The sequence below is a fragment of the Rana temporaria genome, chromosome 4 (genome assembly GCF_905171775.1).
Source record: "Rana temporaria chromosome 4, aRanTem1.1, whole genome shotgun sequence".
NCBI lineage: Eukaryota > Metazoa > Chordata > Amphibia > Anura > Ranidae > Rana > Rana temporaria.
In genome coordinates, this window is record NC_053492.1 from 370197258 (window position 1) to 370215670 (window position 18413).

The 18413-nt window shown below is 46.2% G+C and overlaps 1 protein-coding gene across 2 annotated transcripts in view; it reads right to left on the bottom strand.

Moving 5' to 3' along the window:
* Positions 1 to 908: 908 nt before the first annotated feature.
* Positions 909 to 18413, bottom strand: part of ERMARD (ER membrane associated RNA degradation) — a 111658-nt gene continuing 94153 nt past the window's right edge. For both annotated transcript variants that reach the window (XM_040350932.1, XM_040350933.1), the window contains exons 17-18: positions 2844 to 2957; positions 909 to 1847 (exon numbers count right to left, since the gene is read on the bottom strand). In XM_040350932.1, the coding sequence (XP_040206866.1) occupies positions 1697 to 1847; positions 2844 to 2957 (265 nt within the window). In that variant the 3' untranslated portion in view covers positions 909 to 1696. The remainder of the gene's footprint in view (positions 1848 to 2843; positions 2958 to 18413) is intronic.

Sequence of the window (18413 nt, forward strand, 5' to 3'; positions counted from 1 at the left end):
CCATCTTAGAGGGGAAGTAGAGAGTGTACAGTGGAAAGCTGGCTAGTAAAGTTTCTCAATGACAGGGTTATAGAAATAGAGAACTGACCGTAAATCTTGATATAAGGTCCAAAATTGCCCTTTACTTTCATGTTATGTGAGCAATATGGTTCACTCAATAGCACTCTTTGGCTTTCCCTAATCTCCTCATTCTCTTCAATATAGCTAGCACAATCACAGTTATGCTAGCAGCTAGACCATCTCCGTCTCTCTCTATTTTTCTCACTCACTTCTTCTCTCAACCCACAAGTACGGTATGTGATGTCATAGGAAATTGCATAGCAATTCTAGTGTGCATAAAAGTGTATCACTGCATGTTAAACTGTGCATCAGTGCACTTCTACAGTATTTTTAAGCATTTCCATGCATATTTATGTGTCAAGAGATGCTTACTGTAGGAAATATTTACATGGTTTCTTCACAGAGGCATCCATTTAGGGCCCATGTACACAGCAATGGACAGCTGCTGCACACTAAACCACAGCAGTATAGTGTGTGACAGCTTGTCTGTTCCAACTGCCGTACACTGGTGGTAGGGGCAGAAGTGTAATGCACATTGCACAACACCCTTTTTTTTCCCTACGTGCTTTATTTAAAGTTCATTCATGTCACTATACAGCAGTGCAGTGCATTGGGCTGCTGTAGAGTGACGTGCAATCTCTTAACCAGTGAGCTGCAATAAAATGCAACATGTCTGCATAATAAAATGTACAATAAAGCAGATCAAAGCCCTGAGCTGTGTTGCAGTGTGATTGGACACATACAAAACATTTGTTTTCTGAATGTCCTAGTAGTGACAATTGTTCTCTGTGTGTCCAAGTGGTGACTTGCATTCTTCCAGTGCAGAAAAACACCAATCACCGCACTGTGGGTGAAATGGCCCTGAAACGGTACTTATGTTCAAACACATGAAAGTGAATATATGATAATGCTACTCCCATTACACACGGACAATTCTAGGTGTGTCATGCCCCTGTTGGGCATTGTGGATCCTCCTGCAAACCCCCTACATCATTACGGTTTAGTGTAGTGACAGTGGAAGAAACCAAATTATCATATCTTACTGGTTTCCATTCAGCTTCTAAAAACATCTCAAGGAAAATGCCTGAGTGTATAAACCATAAAAATCTAGCCTTGAGATTTGTCGTCATTGTGTCATAAAGCAGACACTTTTTTTTTTTTATAAAAACTTTATTTCGACAAAAAATACAAAGTGCATCCAGGACATTAGGTTGTCTGCCACGTTAGTTACTGGCAACATCTATGTAATGGAGAAAGAAATACAGTCCTGTCTCAGAAAGGCAGATGACCCTGCTCTGTATAGAGTAACTCAGTTCAGTGTGGAATGTGATCATTCCTACTATTTGGGTATTTATCTCATCATAGCTATTTTCTCAACACAAATGCTTTGTGGCTCATTAAATCCTTGCTGTAAGCGGCAAGTGTGAAATATGAGTATGTACCATTTCATAATACCTGTTTATAAAGAAAATACATAAAAATAAAATACATTCTCTCTCTCTCATGATTTACAGAGAGCGAAGAGTTCGTTATATAGAAGCCTCTTCAGAATTGGTTCTCTAACTATTGATAGTCATCCCTTGTTTCATACCGCTAGAATATGTAGTGAATGTTTTATGAGTATTACATGTGTTTATCATCTTTCATTCAGATTACTTGCTTCAAAAAACATTCTTATTTTCATAATAATTTTACTAGTTAACTGCATTGCTTCATCCCATTGGTTCTTATCTTGATTTGTGTATGTTGACAAATTTTCTGCATACTGTAAAATGGATTTCAAGTACCTGCAAAAAAGGAAAAAAATAATGTGCAAAAAAGGGGGTCAAAAGATGCCACCTTGCAGAATTATATTATAAAGTAAAGCCGGCCATAGACAGTTTTAGCTGAATTCAGAAAGATTTACGCCAGCGTATCAGTAGATACGCCGTCGTAACTCTGAATCTATGCCGGCGTTAATTTAAGCATATTCTGGAAACCAGATACGCCTAAATTAGGCTAAGATACGAGTGGCGTATGTCTCCTACGCCGTCGTATCTTAGGGTGCAATTTTCCCGCTGGGCGCTAGGTGGCGCTTCTGTTGAGTTCGGCATAGAATATGTAAATGACTAGATACGCCGATTCACGAACGTACATGCGCCCGGTGCATTTTTTTTACGTCGTTTACGTATGGCTTTTTCCGGCGTAAAGTTAGTCGAACAAATAGCTGGCCAAGTCAATGTTAAGTATGGCCGTCGTTCCCGCGTCGAAATTTGAAAATTTTACGTCCTCATCCTCATTTAAATTAGGCGCGCTTACGCCGGCCCCATTTAAGCTACGCCGCCGTAACTTAGGAGGCAAGTGCTTTGTGAATACAGCACTTGCCTCTCTGATTTACGGCGGCGTAGCGTAAATACAATACGCTACGCCGCCGGAAAGATGCGCCGCCGTACCTGAATCTGGCTATTTGAATCCCTGCCGAACTGGCTGATATTCAAACCATGTATGGGCAGGCTGAATGTACCCAAATTGATCAACTTGAGTACAACCAGCCTATCCGATTTTACATGCGATTATTGCAGAGTTCTCACTCCAGGAGAACAGAATGGATTCGCGGGAGGGATTCCCCCATCCACACTAACTGTGTTAATGGGGGAATTAAGCGATTTTCACAGGTTTCAGGAAAGAAAATCACTCCATCTGTGGCTGGCTTAACATTTGTCAGAAAATGTAACTATGTTTTATATATTACTTTATATATAAAGTAAATGAAGTGCGCAGAATTATATAACAAACAGTCTTACTTCAAGTATTTTTGGTATTCTGATGGCATCTTTGAAGATACATTGTGAATGTTGTGCAAATCAACAATGATTAGTGTCAGGATCAGACGTATAACAACAGATAAAGTCTTGGTGCTGTAGAAAAAAAAAAAAAAGATATAATGAAACATTGGGTGCATTAAAGTGTTTTTTTTTACCTTAATGCATTCTATGCATTAGAGTGGTTGTAAACCCTTTGCAGCCAGTTTGTGCTACAGGTAAACAAAAATTAAAGCTGCGCTCCAAAAAGATCCCAAATCATATGTTGGGAATAATGACATGTGATAAATCAAAACCAGTGCATAAAGGTAATAATGATATGGCGACAAAAAATAATCAAGACCAAAACCAATTACCATAGGCTCATACACAAATTGACATAGTGACATGAATAGAGTTAAACAATATGAGTGACAAAGTCCATAGGAAGTGAATAAATCTAGTAGGCAATATAGATGAAAACAATCCATAGGTATTAGGTTAAGTGAAGAGATTAAAGTCCCCAAAGCACCGGGTGACAATCAAAGTGATAAATTATCCACCAAAAATTGATTGATGAGGGCACCGCCACCGTACAAAATATGAGCTTACTAGAAGCAAGCTAATTGGAGTCTGCGGCTATAACCCAGCCCGGGTCCTGCGACTAGGAGATATCAGCAGCACATCAGATGATCCAGGTGAGTAGACCACAGAAGGCCAACAGGGGGATGTTCCCGAATGTTTTGAAGACTCAGGCAGATCAGTGAATCACCTTTATTGTTCTGGACCTTTCGATCTCCTAGGAGAGGCTTGAACCTGGGTGGGTAGGGGGGTAGTCTATTCCACGAGTATGGTGGCCTGGAGTCCGACCAAAAAAAAAGAAACCTATATTAAGGCTTACCTGTAGCTACCCACGATATCTCCTAAACCTGTACGGTTTAGGAGATATCCCCTGTTCCCTGCATGCGCACTGGGGCAAACTGAAGCAATGGCACCTATGTGCCGTTGCTTCAGTCCGTGTGCCGTTACCGCAGGAGTGACATCATCATGGCTTCGGACAATAACAGCGCTGGAGCCGTGATACCCAGAAGTAAGCCTCGGGAGAGACGTCGGCGGCCGAAGGGGGAGACAAGGATGGCTGCGGGGGCTTCGATCTGAGGTAATAGACTTTGTTTTATGTATATAAACCAAAACTGGTGCGATTGCTTAAAGCTTGCCACTACTGGCTGCAAGTGATACAAACGAAATGTTAAATTCAACGTTTCATATTAGCTGCATACACAAAAGTTAAAAATGTAGCCTGAACAAGAGAGATCAGAACATGATAAAGCCCTTTTCAGCCCTTATAGGACAGACAATAAGGGAGGTTTTAATCAACAAATTCAGGAAAGCAAGCATTTTTCACTGTCCCTCTAACCTATGTTGATTTTTCACTGTCCCTCTAACCTATGTTGCTTTCAGAATCTGTTCACATAACTCTTTCCCTAATTAGTGCTAATTGTTTCTTAAATAAGATCATGTTTTTTTCAAATAAAGATACCCTAAACAAAATGTTAATATCGATACCCTAAATAATATCATCCTCTTTAAATAAAATATTTTTTTATAAGAGCTCATGCAAATCAGTGTTTACACTGCCTTTTGCATTCGCATGCAGCACTATTCAAATGCGTGTTTGAACACAAAAAGCAGCTTTTGAAAAGAGTGAAAATGCACCATAATAATAGAACCTGTGCATCTGAAGCAACAACACAATGCACAGCAAGTCAGATGCAGCCTCTAACCCAAGGGTAGGCAACCTTAAAGAGGTGGAGAACTAACTGAACAACATGGGAGAAGTTAAACATCACCAAGCAGTGTCACCTCCATGAGGCTTATTGAGACTCTAGCTGCGGCTAACACACGGTGCTCGTGGATCCCTCAATAGAGACTTTCCGGCGGCCCTCCTGTGCTCCTGTGACACTGCATGTGGAAGTTCTACCCGCTCTAGCACTCTGCAAGTGCTACAACATTTTTCCCGCAAGTTTTTAGTGTTGTTTTATACTTATATACTGAATAAAATCCTAAGCTGTTTAAAGGATTGGCTTGGTGCTTCTCTCTCCTACTTTTGCTTTCCTTTTGTTCACAGTGATCGGGTTCCCCAGCCCATGCCTGAAGCAGCCTCACTCCCTTTACAGCCTTTATTTAGCGACTTTTTTTAAAGACAAATTTTTAGGGGTTCATCCCCCAGAACTTTTAGTTCACTCACCATTCACATGGTTGCACCTTCATGTATTGGCATGCAGATGCTTGCCTTTTCATTTAAATCTTAAACTTTAATCTTTTTCATAATATCAGCCTTTTTCTACTCTAGCAACCAAGGAAAGCAGTGTGTGTGCTTTTTTTTGCTATAAGTGTCTGAGCCGGTAAAGCACTGCAAGCTTCTCCTGTTTTGGGACAGGAAATTAATCTTTTACATTTGGCGCTCAACGTGTTGATTTTTGGACTCGAGGCGGGACGGCGCTGACCCACAAGGAGCTGGCTGAGAATTGAGGGACTGTCCAACATTGAATGGGGCGTCATGACCCCCAAAACATGGTAAGTGATGTTTTTTTATAACTCCTTGCCTTGTGTTGATTTTAATTTAGACACCCTCTTTCCCCAATACAGCTCGTCTGCAAATTCCTAGCCTTTGCAAAGACGGGTTTATTCTTGTCCAAAACTTTTTTTTTTTTTTAAAAAGAGGACCCGTCGGCTTGCACTGCTTTACTGTGAATATTTGTCCTGTCGTGTTCTGTGTTGATTTGAATATGGCCATTTCTTTTAGTGGATGTCTGTAGGAGGCGATTGGAATAATTCCCCTTTTCGGATTTAGGTTTGGGGGTTCGCTTGGCTAAGACGAGCTAAGAGTTTTTTAAATTGGGGTTGGTTGGAGGGCTAAATTGGTGATAGGGAGTTGACTGGAGGTGGTAAGAGTTTTTTTTTTTTATTATTATTTTTCTATTTTGGGTTGTTGTCTTTTGGGGGTTGTCTTGGCTAAGGGAGTTAAGAGGTTTATGCTCAGTCGCTTAGGGAGTCGACTGGGGGTGCTGTGTTTAAGTGAAAACACAGTAATCAGTATTGGATTTCATTTGTATATTCTTGTGGTCTTTTATTAGTTGGGACTATGGATTATTGCTCTGCAGACAGACTCATTGAAATGGCTGTGTTCTAGATCGTGCGTTGTTTTATGTTCTCCTAATTCTGAGTTTGATACCTTGTGTCCACTGTTCATTCTCTGCTCTCCGTCTTTCCTTCCATCCTGTTCGAACACATTCCTTCGCCAGCACTCGCAGACACCCCTTTGACCCCCCCCCCTCTCACAGCACCTAACTCTTTCTGTGCTGGGAAATAATCTTCCCTTCTCATGTTGGAAAACAATTAATTCTCTCCCTCTCTCTCTAAGCATACTCAACTCTTCCCTTCCCATGCTGGAAAGCAATTTGTTTGACTGAATAGAAATCTAGCAAACTTACATCCTGCTGCTGCAAACACCCCTCCCCCCCTTCTCTTCATATTAACCCTCTTCTTGCCAGTCTGGAGGGAACACGTGGTCAATCAACTACTTTTATTGAGAGACACACGGCTGGTTGGGTTTTTTTTTCTGCATATATATATATATTTTCCCTCCTCTGTTCTTGTCAACCCCTTCTCTGCTCCTCCCCCCTCTCCTCTCCTTAAAACGTAATCCTCCATTTTCTTTTCTTCCCGCCTGTTCCTGCATTTTCTTTTTTTTCCCTCCTCTGTTCTTGTCAACCCCTTCTCTGCTCCTCCCCCCTCTCCTCTCCTTAAAACGTAATCCTCCATTTTCTTTTCTTCCCGCCTGTTCCTCCATTTTCTTTTTTTTCCCTCCTCTGTTCTTGTCAACCCCTTCTCTGCTCCTCCCCTCTCCTTAAAACTTAATCCTCCATTTTCTTTTCTTCCCGCCTGTTCTTGTTCACCCCCTCACTGCTCCCCCCTCCTCTTCTTTACCTTAGTTACTTCCCTCTCTTTCTTTTTAACATTCTCTCCCGTTTTGCATAATTAATATTTCTGTTGGGGAGCTGGATTTTAGCTCATTGCTGGTGCATTAACTAAGGGAGGGTTGAGAATGGGTTCCCGACTTACTAGACCAATTGAGGGTACACTAGCCTATGACCTTGTGCGTCAGCGGGAGGGACAGCAGGGCGTGAAAGGCTGGAGAAAGTTAATGAAGCTTGCCAATTTCTCTGGTTGTGGCGGCCGCCTTCAACCAGAACAATGGAGGGTTTTGTTAATTGAAAAGAGGGGCTTGTTGGCTAATAGTAATTTGTTTTCAGCAGCGTAAGCTTGGCTTCGTGTTGCACGAGGTCTGATGGATGAGGGGTGGGTGGAACAGGAAATGCAGAACAAGGAGGGGCTGATGTATGTATATCACAAGGGTAAACTCCTGCCCCCTCCCTATGAAGGTGGCATGAACTGGGTGTGTGAGGAATGTGGGAGGTCTGGACCCCCACACCTTGACCACCCTGGGCTCTGCCACAAATGCAGTTGTAAGTCGGAGGACCTCCCCTAGAAGTCCTCCCCCTTGCAAACAGGCCCACCTCCTGTCTCGCAACCCCCCCCCACCTCTCTATTCCCTTTGTCCGGTATTGAACATAGATGGCAGCTTTTACTGCCCAACGGCTGTCGTCCCGGTGATGCCTGCAGTATCGGACTCAATGGCCCAGCCATCTGCTGCCTCTGCTCAATACGCTCCAGGGCGCCCCCTTTAGTCTACCCCTGCTAGGGCACTAGTCCCTCCTGCAGCACTACCGCCCCCACCCCCCAGCCAAGCCCGCAGCCAACCCCCCCTATGACCCAGCAGGTTCTGATTGGGATGGTCCTGATGAGAGGTGTAGAACCCAGGGCCTACAGGACATAACCTGGAATTCGGGGCCCGGCCGTATGCTGCCAGACGCTCCGCTCAGGTATGCCTCCCTTTCCCCCTTGCAAGCATCCACCCTGGTAGTTTCCCTCCCTGACCCTGACCTATGTCATTTTACCGTAGAATTGCACAGATCCAAAAGACGTACTCGTCGGCATGGAAGGATTTAGCTAGCTTGTGTGAAATTAAAGCAGGCGATGCTTTCTGGCCCATAATGGAGAAACATTTTATTAATGCCCGGCTAGAGAGTGAGGTCTCATATTAATCGGGGCTTGTGTTTTGTGAACAGCTACAGGACTGGGCTAGGGGTAAATTAGCAGATCAGGCCACTAGCATTCAGGATGTGATGCAAGACCCGACGGAGTCAGTGGAAAAGTTTTACATGAGACTCACTCAGGTCTTTACTGATCTAGGATTCTCTTTACATACCAAAGCCCATTATCAAATGCTATCAAGTGCTTTCGTTGCAGGTTTGAAAAAACCGATACGGAAGGGACTGATAGTGGCCCGTCCAGAGTATAGGACATTACCCTTAGACACCTTATTGCCTGTTGCTAAAGGTCTGGAAGTACAACACCCACTCCAAGAGGTGACACCCTTGATGACTGTGACTTCTACCCCGGCAATGCCTGGGACTCCCACCCCGGCAATGACTGTGTCTCCCGCTCAACCAATGACTGTGACACCCAACCCGCCACTGGCTGTGGCTCCCAGCCAGTCCCGAAGACCCCAGGTTACTTGCTTTAATTGTGGGATTCAGGGTCACTACCAGAGGGACTGTAGGGCCCCCAGACGGTTCAGCCGTGACCCCCCAATATGACCGTGGGTATGATCGGAACCAGGACTCCAGGTATGGTCAGTACCCAGACTCCAGGTATGGTCAGTACTCTGACTACAGGTATGAGCAGTGCCAGTATGCCAGGGCTTTCCCTCCTCCTCCCCGAGGGGAGCGCGGTCAGCCTGTCGAATACGAAAACGGCAACCCTGTGTCCTCTGCCTCCTCCCCTTCCGATAATGGCCACCACAACCCGGTCAGGGGCGGGTCCTCTGGCGAACATTTTGATTCCTATAGAGGGCCGCCCCACCAAATTTATTGTGGACACAGGTGCTTGTCGTAGTGTCATTCGGGAGGCAGAAATCCCTGACCCCTCCTACTTATCCTCTATAGATGTGTCCTGTGTGGGTGTGGACGGTCAGTCTCGGTCCAGCCCCCTCACAAGACCTCTACAGGTGGGTACTACCCCCGCATTGTTGGCAAGATTCGTGGTTTCGAACACCTGTCCCCTCAATCTCTTGGGGGCGGATGTTCTTTCAAAGCTTCAGGCCTCCATCTTGTATAATGCTGATGGGTCCATCTCCGTGTCCACTGCCCTGAGTGAGGGTGACACATCAGCATTATGTTCCCTCCCCATCCTGATGGCCCTGCAGGTTTCGCCAACTGCTATCCCTGACCATTTCCTTGATCAAATACCTTCCTGCCTCTGGTCCACTGGCCCGGAGGATGTAGGTAGGTTGTCAGTTCCCCCGGGGGTAGTCCTTCTCAAACCAGGAGCTGTTCTTCCCAGAAGGGCAGAAATACCCCCTCAAACCTGTCCAGACTCTGGCTATTACTGAGCAAATTAAAGTTTTGTTAGGGAATGGTGCCCTGATTCCCTGTACTTCCCCTTGCAATACCCCTTTGTTTCCTGTTAAAAAGAAGACCCCCAAGGGTCACCCGGATAAGTTTCGGTTGGTACAGGATCTTAGAGCAGTGAATGAGGCCACCATTTTGGAGACACTACTTGTCCCCAATCCACACACTCTTCTGTCGGGGGTGCCCCCCATCTGCAAAGGTTTTCACTGTCATTGATTTGGCGAATGCCTTCTTTAGTGTCCCATTGGACCCCTCCTGACAGTACTTGTTTGCATTTACTCACGCCTCAAAACAGTATACCTGGGTTGTTCTCCCGCAAGGTGCACAGAACTCGCCCAACCAGTTTACCAAAGCCATGTCCCTCATCCTCTCCAACTGGGCTAACCCCCACCCGGACCTGGTTGTGGTTCTCCAATATGTGGATGACTTGCTCGTCTGTGCCCCCTCTCAGGAAACAGTGGAACAATCATCGGTGAGCCTTCTGGTGTACCTAGCTCAACAAGGATGCAAGGCATCAAAACAGAAATTACAGTGTTGCTCTTCCCATGTTGTCTTCCTGGGACATTGCATATCTCATGGCGCGAAGCACATTACGCAACAACGCGTTGAAGCCATCCAATCCATTCCGCCCCCCAGTAGCGCCAAGGCCCGACATGCCTTTTTGGGACTGATCTCTTATTGCAGAGCCTGGATACCTGTGGCTTCCCTTCTCATGCAGCCACTGTATGACAACCTGCCATGTGTCCTCTTTGTGCTATCCGAAGAAGCGCTTACTAACTTTTATCTTTTGAAAAAGGCAGTCAGCTCTGCTCCTGCACTCGGTCTCTCTGATTATGGAAAGCCCTTTCGCTTGTTTGTCTGAGACCCAAAGCCACGCTTCGGGGGTGTTGACACAAAGTTATGGACTCCGTAACCGCCCCATTGGTTACTATTCTGCCCACCTGCACTCAGTTGCCAGAGGAGACCCATCCTGTCTCAGAGCTGTTTTTGCTGCCCAGGACCTGTTGGACAAAACTTCAGATATTGTTCTGGGTTATCCCCTACAGCTGCTTGCCCCTCACGATATCTCTGCCATCTTGAATCAAGTGCAGCCCAAGCATATATCCTCTGCCCACCACCTCCGGTTACAATGCACTCTACTCCTGCCTGACAATGTCACACTGCTTCGATGCCAGCAGCTGAACCCCGCTACCCTTCTTCCCCTTGTCCAAGGTGGGAATCAGGATATGTCTCTGGACAAACAGGAAGAAAACACAGACTTACCTGCTCCTACCTTGGATGAACATGAACATGAATGCTTTGAACTCATGAAGGCGGAAACCACCCATCTACCCTCTGTCCTGGATGCCCCAATCTCAGATCCTAAGCTCACCTTGTATGTTGATGGCTCCAGATTTGCAGATTAATTTGGCAATTACCATACAGGATATGCGGTTACCACAGAGACTACAGTTATGAAAGCCGCCTCGCTCCCAGCATCCATGTCTGCTCAAGAGGCTGAGCGTTATGCCCTTACAGTAGCCTGCCAGCTTGCAGAAGGACGAACAGCAAACATCTATACCGATTTGCGGTACGCACTGGGCGTCGCCCATGACTTTGGGGTGATATGGAAGACTTGAGGCTTCTTGACTACAGCTGGTACCCCAGTGAAGCATGGCAAAGCAATAGATGCGCTCCTGACAGCACTCCAACTCCCTGAACAAGTAGCAATACTCAAGATTAAAGCCCATGGAAAGAGAACCACACCAGAAGCAAGAGGAAACTACCTTGCCGATGAAACAGCAAAACAAGCAGCCATGACCCCTTTAGAGGCTCAAACCACAGACTTCGTGGGGATATACCATCCACAGCCAGAAGCGGTACATAAAGACCTACTCAAAAAGACTCAAACAGATGCTGCAGACCAAGAGAAAACTACATGGAATAAGATGGGAGCAGTACGGATGAATGAACTTTGGACTGTAGGAACCCGCCCATGTCTCCCCAGAGCTTTGTACCCAGCTGTGGTACAGTGGGCCCATGGGCCAACCCATCTCTCAAAGACTTTGATGAACTCACTCATAAACAAACACTATGTAGCTCCAGGAATCACTACTTTAACTAACCAGTACTGCAAGTCCTGCCACACCTGCCTAGCATGCAATCCTGGAAGGCTGGAGAAAGCACCCCAAAACATTCATACAGTAGTGTATCCGCAGATCTAGTCCAAAATCAAATTCAATCCTTGGGAGATGTGTATTGGATCTGTGGGGACATGAAGATTAGGACTAAATTAACTGACAGATGGACAGGGGAATGTGCACTTGCTAAAGTCATAATGCCCCTGCACATCTTCTCTGTAGAAGACCTAGTAACAGAAGGGAAGCACTCCAATAGAGAGCGTAGAAGTGCCCCAGCTGGTAGTTTTGACCCACATGTATATATAGATGCCATAGGGGTCCCAGGGGGGGTCCCGGATGAGTTTAAAGCTAGAGATCAAGTAGCTGCAGGTTTTGAGTCCCTGATTCCCATAATCCCCATAAATAAGAATGTCGATTGGATTAATTATATTTACTATAATCAACAGAGGTTTGTTAACTATACCAGGGATGCACTCCAGGGAATAGCTGAACAACTAGAGGCCACTTCACAGATGACTTTCCGAAATCGCATGGCCCTAGACATGATATTAGCTGAAAAGGGGGGTGTATGTAAAATGTTAACTGGAACTAGTACATGTTGTACGTACATTCCGGACAATACAGGTCCGAATGGTAAGGTAACCATGGCCATTAGGAAATAAGAGGAACTCTCCAAGGCGTTAAAAAGAAATTCAGGGCTGACAGACCCCTGGGACCAGTATTTTGGGTGGATGAAAGGGTGGAAACGCATTTGTACTCAAATAGGTATAGCAATTTTGTTTTTGGTTATATTGGTTGTGGTGATGTTTTATTGTATTCTGCCCTGTATAACAAAGCTGTTAGGGAAAGCAGCTGAAGAGGTAGCTCCTACTTTTTTAAATTTGGGTGAAATAGGAGATTCAATGAAGGAAGTAGAAGAGGGACCATATCCTCTATTACAGTCTTTACCTGTTAAGACCACTTACAACATTCTCAAGTGAGAGAAAGGGCAAAGAGAATGTAGGGAGGGTACTGATAAAATAGTCATTTTAAGGGGGGATTGTGGTGGATTATTCTAAAATCCCTATTTTCAAATTAGGCTAATTTGAAATTATTAGAATCACAGAAATGTTTTATCTTTTTATATTATCTTGATTTCTTTTTATATCTTTTTATGAAGTTATATTGGTTTTTATATTCATTATATGCATGTATGAAAAATATGTATCACAATAGTGTCTTATTATCCTTACATGAAGATTTGTCAGATATGATATTAAGTTTTAAATGTCAAAAGAACACAGCATTGAAAGTGAAGGATGAAGCTTGTGATGCATTTGCCTATATGTCTCAGTCTAATTCTCCCTGCTTGCCCTGGGTGATTCTGTCCTCGGCTAGCAGGTTATTGACGTGCTAATGTCCCCTCACTATTTCTAAAGGTTAATTGATCTATTGTGTTGTGTGAAGGAGATCTGTGTTTATGTGGCTTGTGTTAATTATTCTGATTGCTTCATTGTGGTAATTATCTCTCTATATGCGGGTCGAGTTGTCTAGTTAATGTATTTAGTACAACTAGTGCTCAGCTCCACTGATGTCATTATCTAAAGAAAATGTGTTTTCAGACTCGGCTCCGTCGTGTCTGCCTACTCATCTGTATGGAAGCCCCAGTGTGAGGGGGCGGAGATTTGTCATTGTAACAGTTTTGGAAATGACATATAAGCTGTGTGATATAACATTAAACTCAGTCTTGGTTCCAGCATCCAGTCTTGACTCATGTGTGGGGGATCCTGTGATGTTCTTGTATGGAGAGGAGGGAATGCTTGACGGGGATATCATACCGATACCGTCACAATTGGTTGGTAGCAGTGGGATTTTCCCTTCTACTCTCCTTTACACCCGGGATTCCAAGCAGACACTGGAAGAACTACTGGAAGTTCGTGGAAGGATTGCTAGCAACAAAACCGAACGGGTCATCATAGCAGAATCAATGGAGATAGACCAGGAGGACGGGATTGCAGCAACGCCAGCAGTACAAGAGATGGAGACACCAGTGATTCAGGAGGAGGAATCGCCAGCCAACAAGCTAATGAGAGAGAAGCTAGCGTGGTTCGGCCCGAACCCAACGACGGATGTGGTGCTGAAAGTGATGGACCTGTTAGCGAAGGAGGCTAAACAAATAAGAGACGCAGAACTACAGGAGGCTAAACAAATAAGAGACGCAGAACTACAGGAGGCTAAACAAATAAGAGACGCAGAACTACAGTTAAAACTGGCAGCAGTCCAACAAGCAGCCGCACCTTCTCCGAACAGTGAGTACAGCACAGCAGACACAAGGAAGATCCCGTTTAGCGCTTTTAAAGCTTTTGATGAAAAGGACTGTGAGATTGATAACTACCTGGCAGACTTTGAGCGACAATGTAACCTGCACCGAATAGCTAGAGGAGACTGGGTTGCAATATTGTCAGGCAAACTGTCAGGCAAAGCTTCTGATGCTTTCCGGACCGTGCCAGATCAGGATATCCATAGCTACGCCCGGGTTAAAGAAGCGCTCCTGGCTCGTTATGCAGTAACCCCAGAGTCCCACCGACAGAAGTTCAGGGACTCACGCAAAACCACGAAAGACTCTTACGCGGAATGGGCATGCCAGTTGTCCCTGTCGGCCTCTAACTGGGTTAACAGCAGCCAGGCCACCACCGCAGAGGACATTTTGCAACTAATGCTCCTGGAGAAATTTTACAATCACATCCAGATGGACGTCAAAGATTGGGTGAGAGATCGCAGGCCCATGACTCTACCAGAGGCCGCGAAGTTGGCGGATGAATATGCGGATACTCGCAAGACAAACCAGGTCACACCACGGGTACAACCTCCACAACCAACGGCGCCCTCACACCCACCAGCCGCTAGATACCAACCGCCTAACAGACCGATGACATCTAGCCCTCGCTACCCACGCCAGGAGGACAACGAACAACGCTGCTTCCGGTGCAAACAGTTGGGTCACTTCAAGCAGAATTGCCCCATGAATGACAACACCAGGTCAAATTGGTCTCAACCTGGGTACCGCCCACCAGCAGCAGCCCATTGTGTAGACTCGGCTTGGGATCCCCAGGAGCTGGGTCAGGAAGAACCATTGGGCACCCCTTACGAAGCCCTCATGGTACAATCTGTTATTACGGACAACAGGGAACACCATTGTCAGCTGGTCATGGGCGACAGCCATGAGCTGGAGGGGCCTTGGAGGGAGCTGGGCAGAAAGAGGCACTGCCAGCTACCCTCCAAGAAGAAGAGGTCCTGGAAGTCATATAACCAGCGGACCTGGGAGGAGAAGAAGCGACTGGAGGAGATGGAATCGCAGCGGGCCGAGATGTTCGCCAAGGGCCCACCGGTGGCCCCTTACACCACCACCCAGTTCCTGATGATGAAGGACCACGTGGAGAGCCTGCAGGACATGAGCAAGCAGGATCTGATCCGTGAGTACATAGAGCTGGAGGAGTGCATAAGCCGCATGGAGGAGGAGAACAACCACCTGAGGTCACAGCGGGCTGACCCCCCCAGGCTCCATGAACTGGAGATGGAGCTGGAGAAGCTCAAAGAGGAGAACCGGCAGCTGCGGAGGGAGCAGGGGGTGGCTGACCTTATGGGGCTCTGAGTCCCCTCCCCCCCCCCCCCCCCCCGGACTCTGAGCACCAGTGCTACAGCATTTCAACAAATATAACTTTTTCTTTTTTATGAATCTCCTGTGACTGTCACTTCAGAGCCATAACCTGCCCCTCCCATAGCGGGACACCTAGATGGCGGCGCACAGACCCATTCGCCGTCTTCACACTGACTTCTGGTGACTTTGCAGATCGCACAAAGACTTGGGGACTGACCGGCGTGTGATCTGACGACCCAGTGGCATACCTGAGTCTGAAGCAGTTGCCAAGGGAGGTCAGTCATGCCAAACGGAGTTAACCTCGGACTAAAAGCTCTAAACCTGTCAACCCTACTGGACCAGGGAAGGTCCAACCGGGTTTTCTGGAGCAGGGAGAAAAAGGGGGGCCATTGTGATGCATTTGCCTATATGTCTCAGTCTAATTCTCCCTGCTTGCCCTGGGTGATTCTGTCCTCGGCTAGCAGGTTATTGACGTGCTAATGTCCCCTCACTATTTCTAAAGGTTAATTGATCTATTGTGTTGTGTGAAGGAGATCTGTGTTTATGTGGCTTGTGTTAATTATTCTGATTGCTTCATTGTGGTAATTATCTCTCTATATGCGGGTCGAGTTGTCTAGTTAATGTATTTAGTACAACTAGTGCTCAGCTCCACTGATGTCATTATCTAAAGAAAATGTGTTTTCAGACTCGGCTCCGTCGTGTCTGCCTACTCATCTGTATGGAAGCCCCAGTGTGAGGGGGCGGAGATTTGTCATTGTAACAGTTTTGGAAATGACATATAAGCTGTGTGATATAACATTAAACTCAGTCTTGGTTCCAGCATGTGTGGGGGATCCTGTGATGTTCTTGTATGGAGAGGAGGGAATGCTTGACGGGGATATCATACCGATACCGTCACAAAGCTATTTGAAACCAAGAGCAGATGTTCTCCCATCCCCTCCTCCTCCTTCTGTCTGCTTCTTGTATTCATACGGAGAAACAAACATGGCAAAATATGTGAAAGAGACTTTAAGTGTTGACTGTTTGGATTAAGCAGCCCTTGCAAAGATGACCAAGAAACCCCTGTGTTTTAGTATTGAACAAAGGATTTTACATGTGTTCACAGGAGGGCGTGTAAAGGGGTGGGTGAGGGGAGTGTGAATGGGTGGGTCCGTGGGTGATTGGGAGGGTCGATGGGTGTGGCTGTAAAATGTGAACCAATCAGCATGCATAAGTTTTGTGATGCCATTTGGCAATAAAATTGGCCCCCAGGCTAAAGCTTAGCCTCTTTCTACTCTAGCAACCAAGGAAAGCAGTGTGTGTGCATTTCTTGCTAGAAGTGTCTGAGCACTGCAAGCTTCTCCTGTTTTGGGACAGGAAATCAATCTTTTACAGAACATTATACCAATATTGTGTATGTATGTTTTCTCCTTGCATCTGATTTAAACCTTTATTTGCCATACTACCTTGTAGCAATTGTGTGCATTGCAGGCAATCATGGATTTAAATCAGATGTTGAGGAGGCAACATATTGCCATCATACCACCTGTTAAAGTCAGATCACTTTTTAGGGGACTGGCAGTGCCTGCTGCACTTGGGAATGAACCCTTAGGCCGGGTACACACGAGCAAACATGTACGATGAAACCGGTCCGTCGGACCGTTTTCACCGTACATGCCTGCCAGAGGGCTTCTGTACGATGGTTGTACTAACCATCGTACAGAAGTCCGCGCGTAAACGTCGACGCGGCGACATGGGCGGGCCTGCCATTTAAAGGCTTCCACGCATGCGTCAAAGTCATTCGACGCATGCGAGGGACGGCGGGCGCTCGGACATGTACGGTAAGTCTGTACTGACGACCGTACATATCCGAGCGGGCAGGATTCCAGCGGACGGTTTTAAAACACGTCCAGGAATATTTGCCTGCTGGGAAAAGGCCCGGCGGGCAAATGTTTGCTGGAATTCGGCCCGCTCGCGCCTACACACGACCGAACATGTATGCTGAAACTGGCCCGCGGACCAGTTTCAGCATACATGTTTGGTCGTGTGTACGGGGCCTAACTGTTCTGAGCCCCCCCTATAAGGCTGCTTTCACACTGATGAACTGCGGTTAACCCACACCATAGGTACAGCACCGTGCATCTGCAACTTTCCTGGGATAGCTGTGCTTTGCCATAGACTTCTATTATATCCTGCAAGTGTGGTGTACTTTCTTAAAGTGCATCAAAACTCCCTGCATTCAGGAGTTTTGGTACACTTTCAGATAGTGCACCACGCTTGCAGGATATAATAGAAGTAAGTCTATAGCTAAGTGCAGCAAACCCACAGGAAAGCTGCAGTTACACTGCACCCGCGGTTTGGGTAAACCGCAGTGCATCAGTGTGAAAGCAGAATTATACAAATTATACCCGGTGTATTGCTTCACACTGACCTGAAGATCTCTTCTTTCCTGCTGCTGCCACCATTCTGAAGATGGCTAGCAGGGATAAGAGGTGGAGTGCAGTTGGTATCACTCTGCATGGGACAGGAGCCGGAACTACAGAGGAGGCATCAGCTTATGTGGCTCTTGATCCCTACTACAGCTCCAACTTTACAAGTAGTCCCTCTGCATTGCACTCTGTTTGATGCCCAGACCGCGATCTACCAGTCACCTGTTTGCGATCTACTGGTTGCTGACCCCCGCTCTTAACGGTCATCTAGACCAGGGCTCAAAATTTAAAGTCCTGAGTTACTAGCCAGGCCTTAAGACTTACTCGCCACCCTACCCCGTCCCACCCCTAATTCTGCCCCTAAACCTCAAATTAAATTACAGCGCAATTATAACCCCCAGCATTGGTGTCAGTGGACGCTATAATACCTACCAGCATTGGTGCCAGTAATAATAACCTCAAAAACGGGTATCAGAGGCTGCGGTAATTACCCCCAGCATTGTTGTCAGTGGATGCATTAAAAACCCCCAGCACTGGTACCAGACGCCATAATAACCCCCAACGCAGGTATCAGAGGATGCATAAATAACCCCTAGCATTGATGTCAGTGGACATCATAATAACCCCAACACTGGTATCAGAGGACACATTAGTAACTCTCAGCATTGAAGTCAGTGGACGCATTAATAACTGCTAGCACAGGTGTCAGTATTAAAGCAGAGTTCCACTCAAAAGTGGAACTTCCACTCATCTGATTCCTCCCCCCTCCGGTGCCACAATTGGTACCTTTCGGGGGGAGGGGGGACAGGATGCCTGTCTTTCAGAAATATCCTTTCCCACTTTTGGGAGCCTCAGCCCGGGTATTGATGTCA